The 13300-nt window shown below is 47.0% G+C and overlaps 1 protein-coding gene and 1 long non-coding RNA gene across 3 annotated transcripts in view; one reads left to right on the top strand and one right to left on the bottom strand.

The window, feature by feature from the left end:
* LOC308576121 overlaps positions 1–11817 on the top strand; it is a 112790-nt gene extending 100973 nt beyond the window's left edge. The window contains exon 2 of the long non-coding RNA XR_014003107.1: positions 11618–11817. This is a non-coding gene — a long non-coding RNA (uncharacterized lncRNA). The remainder of the gene's footprint in view (positions 1–11617) is intronic.
* The window catches only part of MLXIP (MLX interacting protein), a 56494-nt gene that overhangs the window by 4451 nt on the left and 38743 nt on the right, over positions 1–13300 (bottom strand). Inside the window, exons 9-15 of one of the 2 annotated variants that reach the window (XM_081174791.1) lie at positions 12177–12834; positions 9104–9225; positions 8797–8986; positions 6057–6169; positions 4674–4775; positions 2069–2196; positions 397–520 (exon numbers count right to left, since the gene is read on the bottom strand). In XM_081174791.1, coding sequence (XP_081030917.1) covers positions 397–520; positions 2069–2196; positions 4674–4775; positions 6057–6169; positions 8797–8986; positions 9104–9225; positions 12177–12834 — 1437 coding nt within the window. The remainder of the gene's footprint in view (positions 1–396; positions 521–2068; positions 2197–4673; positions 4776–6056; positions 6170–8796; positions 8987–9103; positions 9226–12176; positions 12835–13300) is intronic. The other variant, XM_081174792.1, reaches the window with a different exon arrangement.

Genomic DNA, 13300 nt, shown 5'->3' with positions numbered 1-13300 from the left:
TTGGGTGGATTTAAGGGACAATCTAGTGGCATGCCTCGACTGCTAAAGTTAAGCTATAAATCTGCATCCTGAAGCAAGTGGCCTTTATCGCTAACTATGCACAAGACGTGGGTGCCAAGAGCTGGCTGCCCTGGAAGCTCAATGGCCCTTGGCTTGCTGCAACAACGCAGTTCTAAGGGCTCTTATGTCATGCTAAGATTCTGCTCTTAATTCAGTAGCAGATCACATGCTTGGCATGCAGAAGGGCCCAGGGCCCAGTGGCTGCAGTTGAAGCCTTTAAAAGACACCCTCAAGGAGCTGCCTGTCTGAGTAGATAGTGCTGAGATCAGTGAACTGAGATCAGGGTCAGACCAACAACAAGGCAGCCACTCATTTGCATGCATGGGAAAAGGATACGATCCAGAACTTCCAATTCTGCAGGGTCCTGCTCCTGACGTATTCCTCAAACATGCTCCGCATCTGATCAAACCTGTGCCGTGTGATGGGAACACCCGTAGCAGGGAGCTGCTGCTGACAAGAACTGAAGAATAAAAAGAGAAAACTATGAAACGCTTCCCTCCACTGTTAGGTCTGGGGGCTTCCAGGCTGATGTTTATTGCGGGGTCTGTGCTGCTCACACACACAAGTTTTTCTGCAGTGCTCACACAACACTGCCAGCCCATATTCCCCCATCCCCTTAATCTAAACTTATTCTTTCCATAAAAAATTCAATAGGCTTAAAAAGTCTGCAGCCAGTGACCCATTTGTGGTAGTTAAGTCCCCACCTGGAAGTACCAATTGAAAGTAAAATATAAAACCAATGATCAGATAGGAATAAATAGCAAGAGATTGCTTTGTTCTGTTTTTCACCTGATCCAAATGAGGCCTTTTCAGGGGTGGCTCCTTGCTTACAGAAAATTTTCCCTTTTCAGCCATCAGAAGACCCTGCTTTTCTTCTCTGGGCTCAGAATGATTCTAACATTTTTACTGCTGTTGAGTATTATATACAGTCATACCTCGGGTTGAGGCAACCCAGAAGTAACGGAGCGCGTTACTTCTAGGCTTCGCTGCTCGCGCATGCGCAGACGCTCAAAATAACGTCACATGCATGCGCAGAAGTGGCGAAAGCGACGCGTGCATGCCCAGACATGCCGTCGCTAGTTACGTTTGCTTCTGGATGCGAACAGGGCTCCAGAATGGATCCTGTTCGCATCCCGAGGTACCACTGTAATCAGATCAGTTTTAACAGTGATTGTGCCTATGCTGGTGAGTTTGAGGTGGCTCTGAGTATTGTGGCTGGGACAACCCAGCCAGAAGGGTGGGGTATAAATAAAAATTAGTAGTAGTAGTAGTAGTAGTAGTAGTAGTAGTAGTAGTAGTAGTGTGGTGATTTCTTTCAACAGCTTTATTCATTTGTTTGAAAACACTTTCAGGATCCTTTCTGGGCAAATGCCCATCCAAAGTGGCTTGCAGACAAAAGAAAAGATAAAAATCGGACAAAATTTAGAACCCTTGACATAAAATTGCAGAACTGGAGAGAACATTAATTGAGCCAGACAGTTACCCAGCTAACAAACATCATCCCTGCAAGGTCTGTTGAAAAAGATCAGTCTTCAGAGTATTCCGAATGCCTGCAATGTAGGAATTTGGCAGAGTCCCAATGGGAGGGAGTTCCATAGCCATGAGGCCCCCGGAGAAGGACTCCTCCCTCGTGGACACCCACCTCGCCAACCTGGAGGTGGGTGGAAGAGCAGGCACCAGGCTGGGAAGGCCAATGCAGCTGGAATCAGTTGGTGCGACAGAGAAAAGGCTTTTGGGTTGACCCAGCAGGTGGTACTACTTGAAGACAGAAGAAAGTGCTGCTACCCCTAACACCCAGCCCATGCTTGTGTACCAGGCAGCATTTACTGGGGTGTGCACTGGGAGCAGTTAAGTTTCTGCAGAAACACAGCTGTGGGAATTCACTTCCTGAATCCCTCGTTTAGTATTATTCTGACATCCTTTTGTGCCTATACTGGCCCTGATGGGAATGGTCCCCTGTCTCTGGTAGAAAGGGAAAGAGAGAGCCCCATAGGCTTTCAACCCTCACATGATGGCAGCATTCAGATCTTCAATCTCTTCCCGGAGGCGCTTGGCTTCTTCTTGCATCTGGGATCTCTCCTGTTGAAGCTTTGCGATATATTCCACCGTCTTCTGGAGTGTGAGGGCATGGCTGATCTGCAGCAGATACAAAAAGGCGCCCATTGTGAGTGAGCTCAGCAAACTTGAGAGTCAATGCAGTGAGGAGGGCAGAGTGTCAGTTCAAACCTGCACTCAACCAGGCAGCTGCCTAACCTTGAGTCATTCCGTCAGCTGCCCTCTCGGCCTGGCTTAAACCTCACAGGGTTGTTTTGTGGATAAAGGTGTGGGGAGAGAACTACCGTATTTTTCGCTCTATAACACGCTCCCAACCATAACACGCACGTAGTTTTTAGAGGAGGAAAACAAGAAAAAAATATTCTAAACGAAACAGTGGATGTATGATTTTTGTGGTTCATGCTGTGGCCACAGACATGTGATCTGATGGTGAATTTGGGGTGACCCAGTGCAAAAATCCTGAGGATCCATGTGGATCCGTGCTTTGTAACCACGTTTTAAGTGGGGAGGGAAGGAAAAGCACTCAAGGGACAAGGAGCAGCGTGGGGGGTGTGGAGAAGGAGCTTTTCGGGGAGCTGAGCGGGGAGGAAGGAGGGAAAGAGCACTATTGCTTTAAAGGTATACTTAAGGTATTTGCCCTGTGCCTGGGTTTTTTTCCATTTAACAGTTTGCAGCCTTTTCCTTCCGCTCCTTGTTTTGAGGCAGAATAGATTTGAGCAAGTGAGGAGGACTTGGATTGCAGGGGATTCGCCATTAGCTGTGTAAAAGCGCTCCTCCTTGCAGCCTGAGTGATAAGCAGCCACCAGCAGCAATAGAATGGAGCACAAAAAAGAGATAGGGGCACTAGGACCCAGACAATGCTCAAATCTATCCTGCCTGAAAACAAGCTGCTCCGTCCCAGCGGATCAGCTGAGGCGCGGGGGATTTGCGAAGTTTTCCCCTCTCCCTCATCCCCAGCCTTTTTTTTTACTTCCTGGTTTTCACTGCGTGGCTCAGAGCTAGAGGTTGGTTTTATTTTGCTGCTGGTTGCTTAAATTTTATCTTTCCTGCTGTCCCTCTGCAGCCTCATTGCTCTGTTTAGAGAGCGCGCAGACCTTTGCTAGCGTCTGTCCTTCCTCCGTGTCCGCTTTGCTTGACTGATGGCAGCCATGGCTCCGATCTGTGCATTCGCTCCGTAACACGCACAAGCATTTTCCCTTACTTTCTAGGAGCAAAAAAGTGCGTGTTTTGGAGCGAAAATTACGGTATGTTTACTGTGCCCTAAAGCTATGTGCCTACAAAAGTTCAAGGAAAAGGAAGGAGGACGAGAAACCACTGGTGTGTGTCCATTTGTGTGTGCGCACACACACACACGCACACAGCCATTTCTATGCCATGATTCTGTGGGAGTGCAGGAAACTTGAAGCATGTAGAAATGGGAGCAGATTTCAGCATCCTGAGAAGCATGTAAGAAAAGCCTGCTGGATCAAGCCAATAGGCCATCTAGTCTAGCAACCTGTTCGCAGTCGCCAACCAGATGCCTGAGGGAGACCCTCTAGGTAAAGGTAAACGTAACCCTGACCGTTAAGTCCAGTCGCGGACGACTCTGGGGTTGTGGCGCTCATCTTGATTTACTGGCCGAGGGAGCCGGCGTACAGCTTCCGGGTCATGTGGCCAGCATGACGAAGCCGCTTCTGGCGAACCAGAGCAGCGCACGGAAATGCCGTTTACCTTCCTGCCAGAGTGGTACCTATTTATCTACTTGCACTTTGACGTGCTTTTGAACTGCAAGGTGGGCAGGAGCAGGGACCGAGCAACGGGAGCTCACCCCGTCACGGGGATTCAAACCGCCGACCTTCTGATCAGCAAGCCCTAGGCTCTGTGGTTTAGATCACAGCGCCACCTGCGTCCCGTTCTAGTCTAGCAACCTGTTCTCAGTCGCCAACCAGATGCCTGAGGGAGACCCTCTAGCAGAACAAAAACTCTCTCCCCCACATCCCAGTTTCCAGCAACTGGTACGCCAACCGTGAAGGCAGAGACAGTCCTAATGGCCAGAAGCCATTGAAAGCATTCTCCTCCATGAATCTGTTGAATCCTCTTTTAAAGCTATCCTTGTTGTCAGCAACCACAGTCTCCAGTGGGAGAGAGCTCCACAATTTAACTCTATGCTGTGTGAAGAAGTACTTTTATCAATAGCTTTCATTAGCAATACAAAACAAGCTTCTAGCCCTCACAGATGTAAATATATGATTCAAAGTGTGTAGGCCATGGCTGTTCAAATCACAGAAGCTAAAGGAGTGAGCCAGAATCAGATAATCAAGTGGTTAGGGCAGGGCTCCAGTTGCCTGAACAGCTCCTGCTCTTGTGACTAGCCAAACCAAAATAAATTACATTAATGAACTGGAAGAACATGTGAAGACAAAAATCACTCCCAGCCCAAATGATGCACATTTGCTGAATTTATACAGGTTGCCAGACTGTATAAGTTCATACAGAACTTCACGATTTGGTGGATGCTGCCAGCAGTGGTAGGTGAGAGAGATGGAGCAGGAGATGGAGGATCCCAGCACACAGCTTACCGATTTAGAGTTTGCTGACACCAAGCTGTTCAGGGTGCTAAAGCCGATCTTGATATTGAACCTTCGCTTCTGTTCTGCTGAAATATGCTTCATCCTGCGACTCTGTACCAAGTAGAAATTGTGGGATGTAAACACAGGAGCAGTCAATGACAACATTCCTAGAGTGTACATGTTAGAACATGGGGAGGGATGTCTGTCCAGCAAGCAGGTAAACTTCCTGGGGACGGACTTCCTCCGCATGTGACCAGAGGTGGGTGTGGCCTCACCTGTGCAGGTAATGACAAAAGCACAGGGCAGGCAGCCATCTCTCTCTCTCTCTGCCATTTTCCTTTGATGAGGAAGCATCTAAAAATGCTCTCTTGGCTCTCAGCCAAGAGAGGAGATAAGGTCTATCTTGCAACAAGATAGATTCTAAATATATGTAACCTTTTTAAGCCTGTCTGCCTTCTGGGATCATGTTGTGAACAGAACGTGAGTAAACTCTTTTATACTTTTATAAAGACTGTGTTGTGTCTTGTATTTTAAGAGGGAACAAAGGGGAAATTACCAGAGTAATTATTATAGAGGTTCTAGCGAACCTGTGCACACGTTACCGTTGCGAACTTAAAGGGGAATGTCTATAAACTCTGCTGATATTTTGGGAACTTGTTAGCACAAGTTGGATAAGGATATAATTAGTCAATATATCCTCTCCTGCACCCCAGAACATTCCCACAGAAATGTGGCTCTTTTAGTTGCTTCCATAGATGCTGCCTTACTTTCACCATCAACCTCTACAGCGGAGCTCTGCCACAATACCAAGAAGGGCCCTTTCCCAGTGCCAACGCCAACCTCTTGGCACAACAAGGTTAATAAAAGACCAGCAGCTGTGAACAAGCCAAGGAGCAGCCAGGCCACAGAAAAAGGTTGGTTAGGAAGGTTCAGAGTTCGCTGGACTCCATGACAACCAGGGCGAAGACTCCAAAGCAGCCCTGTTATCCTTTTGGCTTAAGGCAGCCTTTGCCAACCTGGTGCCCTCCAGGTCTTTGGCACTACAGCACCCCTTAGACTGTGCTGGATGGCGCTGATGGGAGCTGCAGTTCAAAACAACTGGAGGGCACCAGGTTGGCAAAGGCTGCCTTAATGTAAATAAGACCAGGGATGTGTAAGAAAAATAAACCTTTCCCTCCACTTCCTCTGCAATCTTCATTGTACTTTTATTTCTATACTGTAAGCTCCTTGAGGCAATGACCTGCCCTCATTCTTTGTAAAATAATCCTATTACTATATAAGCAACCATCCTTCAACCTATACCAGGCTATCACATGCAGAACAGTGGGTTCCTCCAGGCCATTAATGCTGTGATGGGTGAACAAAGGAACCACAAAAGGCCAAACCACCAACCTTAAAAGCAGTCATCTGAGGATCAGTTGCAGTTTTCCCTGAGCAGCTGTTCTGTGGGGACTGAGGGCTGGCACTGAGGTCCGAAGGGCATGGCGAGGCCTGACATTCTCGGCCTTTGAAAGAGAGGAGGGGAGACAACCCACACAATCATTCAAAGGGAATTCCTGACAACAGATTAAATGATCAAGCAGCAACCTCTCTAGGGATTTTTTTTTGATACTCTGAAGAGCATTCTTTATAAAAAATTAATCTATTTTGTTTAAAATATTTTTATACCACCTTTCAAAGCAAAAGCCCTCTCAAGGTGGACAAGGAATTAAAACCGTAACACAAAATATACAGATGCAAGTGCAATCAACTAAAGGAGCAGCAGCACTAAAATACCATTTCAATGCAATGGTCTGGCTCAGACATAATGCTAAAGTGAAGTTAATGTTAACCATAGTTTCAGATGAGGTACCTGGTAGACAAACACTTAACCCTTGGTTTATTACATCGCAGTTAAAAACACCAGCCAGCTCTTGAGAGTGGTTTGAATTTGTTGCTGCTCTTTACTCTGTTGGTGAAGACTCTTTAACCAGAGTTAAGAAGAAGGGCCACATTCTCACATAATCCTATGACATTAATTAAGGTTTACGAACCAACTACAAACCTTGGTTAATGAGCAACCTTTAACCTGGGCCAGTCTGATAAACCATGCTCTTGCATTATGTGTGAACCCGGCCACTCTGGGGCTCCTTGGAATGACTTCATTATTTTTTTCTCTGTGTCAGTAATAATGAACAAGTTTCCTCTAAAAAGGCCACAATAACTGTCCTTTCCTCTGCCAGTGCACAGCTCTCCCTCCCCACCTCTCTTCTCCCCCAACCTTAAACTGTCCACAACATCAATGTCTCACATTGAATAGAACTAATCTGTAGAAAGGACTTTGTGATCTGAAAACAGAGATGATGTACTTTTGAAACTCAAGAATTCTTTAATAAAAGCAATAAAAAGGCAATGAGTGACTGCTGGGTGTGATCTAGGCGCATTCTTAGCTGACTTAGAGCAGAGGGAGAGTTCACTAAGCTTGCACAGAATGAACATGAGCCTGAGAACATGTCCAAGAATCCTCTGTCATTTTTCAGGAGCCCAAAGTGGATGCACAGGGGATAAACGATGCGGCAGAGTTTCCCTAAGACATAAAGCTTGAAAGCCACTTGTTCTACAGCAGCCATGTCACTTTATTTTTATTCACCAGCAGGCAGCCTGTGAGCTACAGCAGTTCCTTTCCTCTGCTCCCCATTCTCTGTTGTCCTGAGACCCCAGTCCTGGCAAGCAAGCTCTTTTAGAATACTGAGCATCTACACATGCTTGCACGCACACAGTATCCTACTAGAACTCAAGAAACAAACCAAAGTCCAACAAAGTACATGCTGTTCACACAGAAAAGTTCCACGTTCTGTCCCTGCAGTCTCCAAGCAAAGGAATCTCTGGGAAAGGTTGCTCTCTGTCCAAGATCCTGTGTAAGGCTGCTACCAATCAGAACAGCAGACAATGCCTGGCATAAGGCAGTTTCATACAGTAATGACTGCTGTGTCTGGGATGGTCCTAGCAGTCAGAATGAACACGTGTGAGAGGGAGATCTGGCCTGCCTAACGATTTATACACTTATCCAGACATTGACATCACCAAGAGCAGCTTCACAGCACTTCCCCCAGTTTGGTTAGCTGGGCCCTGACACTACCATTCAGGCTCCAGTCAAAACATTTGAGCTTATCTAGATATTTTAAAAGATTTTGCCAATTTAGCCAAAGTTAAGTCTACTTAAAAGTGTTTTCATGTTATGGTTATTTGTTTTCTTTATCTATTTATCTATTACAGTCATACCTTGGGATAAATACGCTTCAGGATAAGTATTTTCGGGTTGTGCTCCACGGCGGCCCGGAAGTAACGGAGCGCGTTACTTCCGGGTTTCGCCGCTCATGCATGCGCAGATGGTCAAAATGACGTCACGCGCATGCGCGAAAGTGGCGAAATGCGACCCGCGCACACGCGCAGTCGTGTCTTACATTCTGTTCAGGATGAGAACGGGGCTCTGGAACGGATCCTGTTTTCATCCCGAGGTACCACTGTATTTTAAGGACCTTTTAAATCCACCCTTCATCAGTTGTTCCTGGGGTGGATTACATGTTTTAAAACAATTTAGAAAAAACAGTCCAACCAAAATAAGACTAGACCATAATCTAAATTAAATATAGAATAAAAATTCCATCACACCAATTCCAGCAGCGGATTTAATACATTGCTATGCACTCTACTATGTAATGTAATGGGCAGTATTTATTTCAGAATGTTTTAAATAAATACACAAATATGTAACTCTTTCCACCCATCATTCGTAAGTTGATTTCTGCAATTGCCTTGTGGGATATCAATCACTTCATACTTGTCAGATAGTGCCTGCAGAAGAACCATTTCAACAGATGGACACACCTTGAGGAGCAAGGATCCCCACCACACACTGTGGCTTGAGGGCCTCTCTCTGTCTGACATGGGGCACTCATGAGTGAAACAGAGCACTGCTGCAGGAAGAGTCCAGTGCTGAAAACAGAGGCTGCAGAGCAGGCCCTCAAGTTTCCCTGGAGCTGATCAAGCGCCCTCTGAATCTTTGCAAATGCCCATGCCCAAATCCTCATGATGCACATTTGAATGCAGCAAGGGATGCTTCCATTTCAGGATTTGCATTTCTTCAACTTACTGGGTGAAGGCGAGGGGACCTGTGAGCAGGTCTTGTGGGAAGGGGCCTGCTCGCCTTTCACCAGCACTTCCTGGATTGCACTGGAAGAAAAAAGATGTGGAACAGCAGCTTGGACTGGCTGGGGGCTTGGAGCCTGCTGGCCTGGGCTGCTGAGCAGAATACCGCTGTGGAATTCTGTTGCTCTGGGTGCCTGGGAACAAAATGCAGAGAGAAAAACGCAAGGCATGTCTTGTACGTTGGCACCTCCCAGACCAGATGCCCTGCCTTCCCCCATTCCCTGCCCCAAGACAGACATTGTGCTTCTTACTCTGGCCATTCCAGAAGGTGCAATTACAACATTGGGCTGAGACATCCTTGGGGCCCAAACCCCTTCTCTTTTCAATGGCGCTGGAGTTACAATCACAGCTCTGGACTGTCCCTGAAAGGCAGCTGAAAAACACAGCAGAAGGAGGAACCAGGAGAGGAAGAACAAGAGAACCACAACCTAGGGAAGGAGCATCCTTTGATGGAGCCACATTGGGCGTTTCCATCCAGCATTTAAAACGCACCATTTTAAATATGACATTATTCTTATGTTTTCAACATGTCCACACATAAGCTTATCCCTGGCTAATAGTGAAAATTTGTGGTTCTGGAATTAGAACAGACCTGTTGAAATCATTGAGACTATATTCCACCTACTCTAATAGTCCACCTACTCCACGAGGAAGTATTGATCTAACTCAATGATTTTTGCCTCCTGTGCTCTGCACTGTCCTTCAGAACATGGAGAGATGGAAGTGGAAATAACTGGATTACAGTCCATGGCATGGCATGGTACACTTGATATATGGGCCAGTTTATTTTGTGACACATGTGGTCCAATCCAGTTCAAGTGTATATAGACATAGTGTGAGTAGTAACCCCGATGTGGGTCAGCACTCATCATTTTTTGGTCAGACATGTACAACCTTAAGAACTGAGCTCAGGAGCAAATGGTTATTTCCATTTCTAGCAGACTAGCAGTTGGCTGCGCATGTCATTCTGCGGAATTGTTTTAGTATGTTTGTCACTTGCTACCCTGGGCTTCTTTGGGAGAAAGGGTGGGAAATTGATTAACAAACAAATCAATAACAAAGAGGAGCATCTTCAGCACACATCAGAAACCATACAGTATAACCAAAGAGCGGCTACATGGAGTGCCCTCTTATGGGCTGCTTGCATGAACTTCTGAGGGTGGTAGAACTACCAAGAGGATTTCCCTCTGCTGATCTTAACACCTGAGAAGGTTTTAAAGGAGAGAGTTGGTCTTTCAGGTATTGGGGGCCTATGTGTGTAATTTAGACAAGTAAAGGGGTGTGTGTGTATGAAAGGAGAGCTCACCCCACAGCAGGGCGGGAGGGAAGCTCTGGTTCCTGATTGTACCTATTCCTGACTGCAAGATCTGAACACAGGCTTATGTATTTATTTATGTGAGGCACGGGGACTACAGACTAAGAACATGGGGTAGGGTTGCCATTTTGCCACAATGGTGCTCTATGGAAATCCCAACACAACGCATCTATCCCCGAATGCACCCGTTTGGAAACTAAAGCCATTACTGAAGTATCAAAACCATCACACTTCTCTAGGATATTTGCAGTGACACTCTACATGAAAAACAAAATAGCAAATGAGTGTTTGAACCGATACGTCAGTCTTACTTATCTACTGCTTTAAAGCATGCACTTTAACATTGTGAAATCTCTGTTATTCTCAATTATCCAAAACAGTCTTTTAAAATAATACAAATAATGTGAAAATTACAAAAAGAGAAGAACAGCTCCAGCTGATTAGCTGGCAGCATCCTGTGGAGAAAGCTGAGATCTTAAAAATTATCTCTTTCTGTCCAGTTCAGGCTTTCAGGCCCATTAAATAATTAAGTTTCAGAATGTATCAGAAGCAGGTCAGTAGCCTCATGTTACAAGAGGGGGAAACGAGTCACAGACTGGGAGACTTGCTTGCCCAGAGCTCTTGAATAACAAGAAGGCCAGCGGTGGCACCCAGGAGCTGTTGGAGACCCCCGGAGAGGCTCAGAGGTAAAGGCCCTGTCCCATTTTCAATGCCTGCCAGCTGCAGTTATGGACAAGGGCAGAGAAAGGCCTCTGCGGAGCCAGCTGGAGGACACTGCCCTGAGCAAGTTCAACTAATGTGGCCCCTTAGCATACGGCAGCCTGGTGGCACCAGGCACCTGCGCCTATATGGCAAAAGGAGGTTTCATAAAGGCAGCATCTAAAGATAGCCATGCCTCATGTTATCAGAGTTATAGCCCCACACTTCTCGCAGACAGCAAGAAATTGGCAAAACTTGGCCATTTTAAGAAAAATAACAAAATTGGACTATGAAATATTTATTTTTAAAAATGACTTGCTTTACTCTTCCTGCATGATTGTGTTTACTCTTTGTTCCTTCTTCATGAACAATTTTACATAGAAGCCAGCATTTTTGTGGGGAGGGGGTTATGTCCCATCCCAAGTGGCTGGGCTCAGCTACTCAAGGCCCCAAGCAGCAACGCCAATAGCACTCCTGCCTGCAGCTCAGCAGAAAAGTGGCCTCCCTGCCCCTCAAGGGCCCTCACTACTCTGTCTCTTGGCATTACAGTGGTACCTCGGGTTACAGACGCTTCAGGTTACAGACTCCGCTAACCCAGAAATAGTACATTGGGTTAAGAACTTTGCTTCAGGATGAGAACAGAAATCGTGTGGCGGCAGTGGGAGGCCCCATTAGCTAAAGTGGTACCACAGGTTAAGAACAGTTTCAGGTTAAGAACGAGCCTTAGAATGAATTAAGTTCTTAACCCGAGGTACCACTGTAGTTGCCCTAGTGTTATTTTTCTCCACGCCTGATGACACGCTGTTAGTTTATAAACCTGGAACAGGAGCCAAAGTTCCATGTGACTAATTGCACATGGCCAAGGAGGCTTTGTGTATCCTGAGAAATGGATTACCACCCCATAATGTTGTGGGGAGTTTCATAAACTGTTCGATATGGAAGGGAGGGAGATGCCCCTGAAGAGTGGGTTCTTCCTTTCATGGCCTGCTTGTGGGATTCCTGGAGGCAACTGACTGACCTATCTATATATGACTTTCTCATCTTTACCAAGGTCTGCTATTTAAAAGTCAAACATCCCACTGTCTCCACACAGGCCCTTTTGCACTCACCTAAAACAGTATGCTAAGTATCTGAGGAATATTTTTCAGGATGAAGGTTTGTCCCCAGACTTGCAGGGTGTCTGACACACACACACACACACACACACACAGACTGGCAAGCACCCAAACACCGTAACCCTTGTTTGGTAGCACTTGTGATGTCTGACTGCACCTGGCCCCAACCCAAGGGGGCATTCCAGGACCACTCACCTGGGGCAATGAAGGCATCTTTCAAGACCAAGGAGACGGTTTCTGGCTTTCGAGCAGGCACTATCTTTTGCAGCTTCTTGGACCTCGTCCCGCCACTGGCCACTGGGAGCGCGAAGGTGGGACGTGACTGCAGCAGAGGCTGTCTTTGTGCCACGGCAGTCTGAAGGGTCAGGCTGCAAGGCACTCCTCCCCCTGGCTGCTGGGTTGCCAGGAGGCCAGCCTGGCTCTGGCTGAAGGTGGTGGCTGGGACATTGTGCGTCGGAGTGGCTGAGGCTGTGTGAGTGATCACCGAAGACTTGAGCCCAAACTTTGGGACCTCTGAAGCAGCAAACATGGACCCCTGAGAAGCCATGCTGGCATTCAGAGGCAGCGCAGTCTGCTGCGGCAGCGTCTGGGGCAGCACGCCTGGCTGAAGGAGCGGCACCAGAGCCGGGAATGGAGACAGGAACTGTGGCTGGCTGCTCAGAGGGGGTTCAGAATTGAAGTTGGAGGGCTGCAGGAAGGAGTCCGTCCCACTCCTCAGGCCAAGGCACTGGTCGGCACCAACGTCCGTTGCAGAGGGAATGATAGGGGCAGGAACTGGGGTGGTGACGAGCCCTTCGCTGAGGTTCACTGGGGGAAGCGTGTTGGGCAAAGAACCCGAAGAGAGGTCGGATGTCTGAAAAAGAGAGGGAAGAGGCACGTTAAATGTGGCCAGATACCAGGTGGGATGTTCTATATTTCTAAACTGGTAAGTATTGGGGGAGAGAAATAGGACCCAGATCGGACTCCACTGTTGGTGTTACCCACCATCACAAGAAATTCTTACTAAAGTTACATGCTCTTCCCCATTCCATTATTAGCTATTAAGATAAAACCATGTTAGTTATTACAGCCTGCCTGCTGGAGTGAATAGAGCAGAGATAGCCAAACTGTTGCCCGACAGATGCTGTTGGACTACAGTTCCCAGCAGGCTTAGTCAGAATTACAAAAGGTAAAAGATGATGGGACCTGTAGTCCAACAACACCTAAAGGGCACCCATTTGCATTACGTCAGTTACTCAGCCTTCAACTGGGGAGATCTGGGTTCAAGTCCCTGCTTTATATGGAAACTTGTTCGGTGACCCTGGGACACTTGATGTCTT

This window comes from Podarcis bocagei, assembly GCF_964188305.1.
Source record: "Podarcis bocagei genome assembly, chromosome: 16".
In the NCBI taxonomy this organism is placed as follows: domain Eukaryota; kingdom Metazoa; phylum Chordata; class Lepidosauria; order Squamata; family Lacertidae; genus Podarcis; species Podarcis bocagei.
The sequence above is the reverse complement of the archived record's forward strand: the minus strand, read 5'-3'. Positions and strand labels throughout refer to the sequence as shown.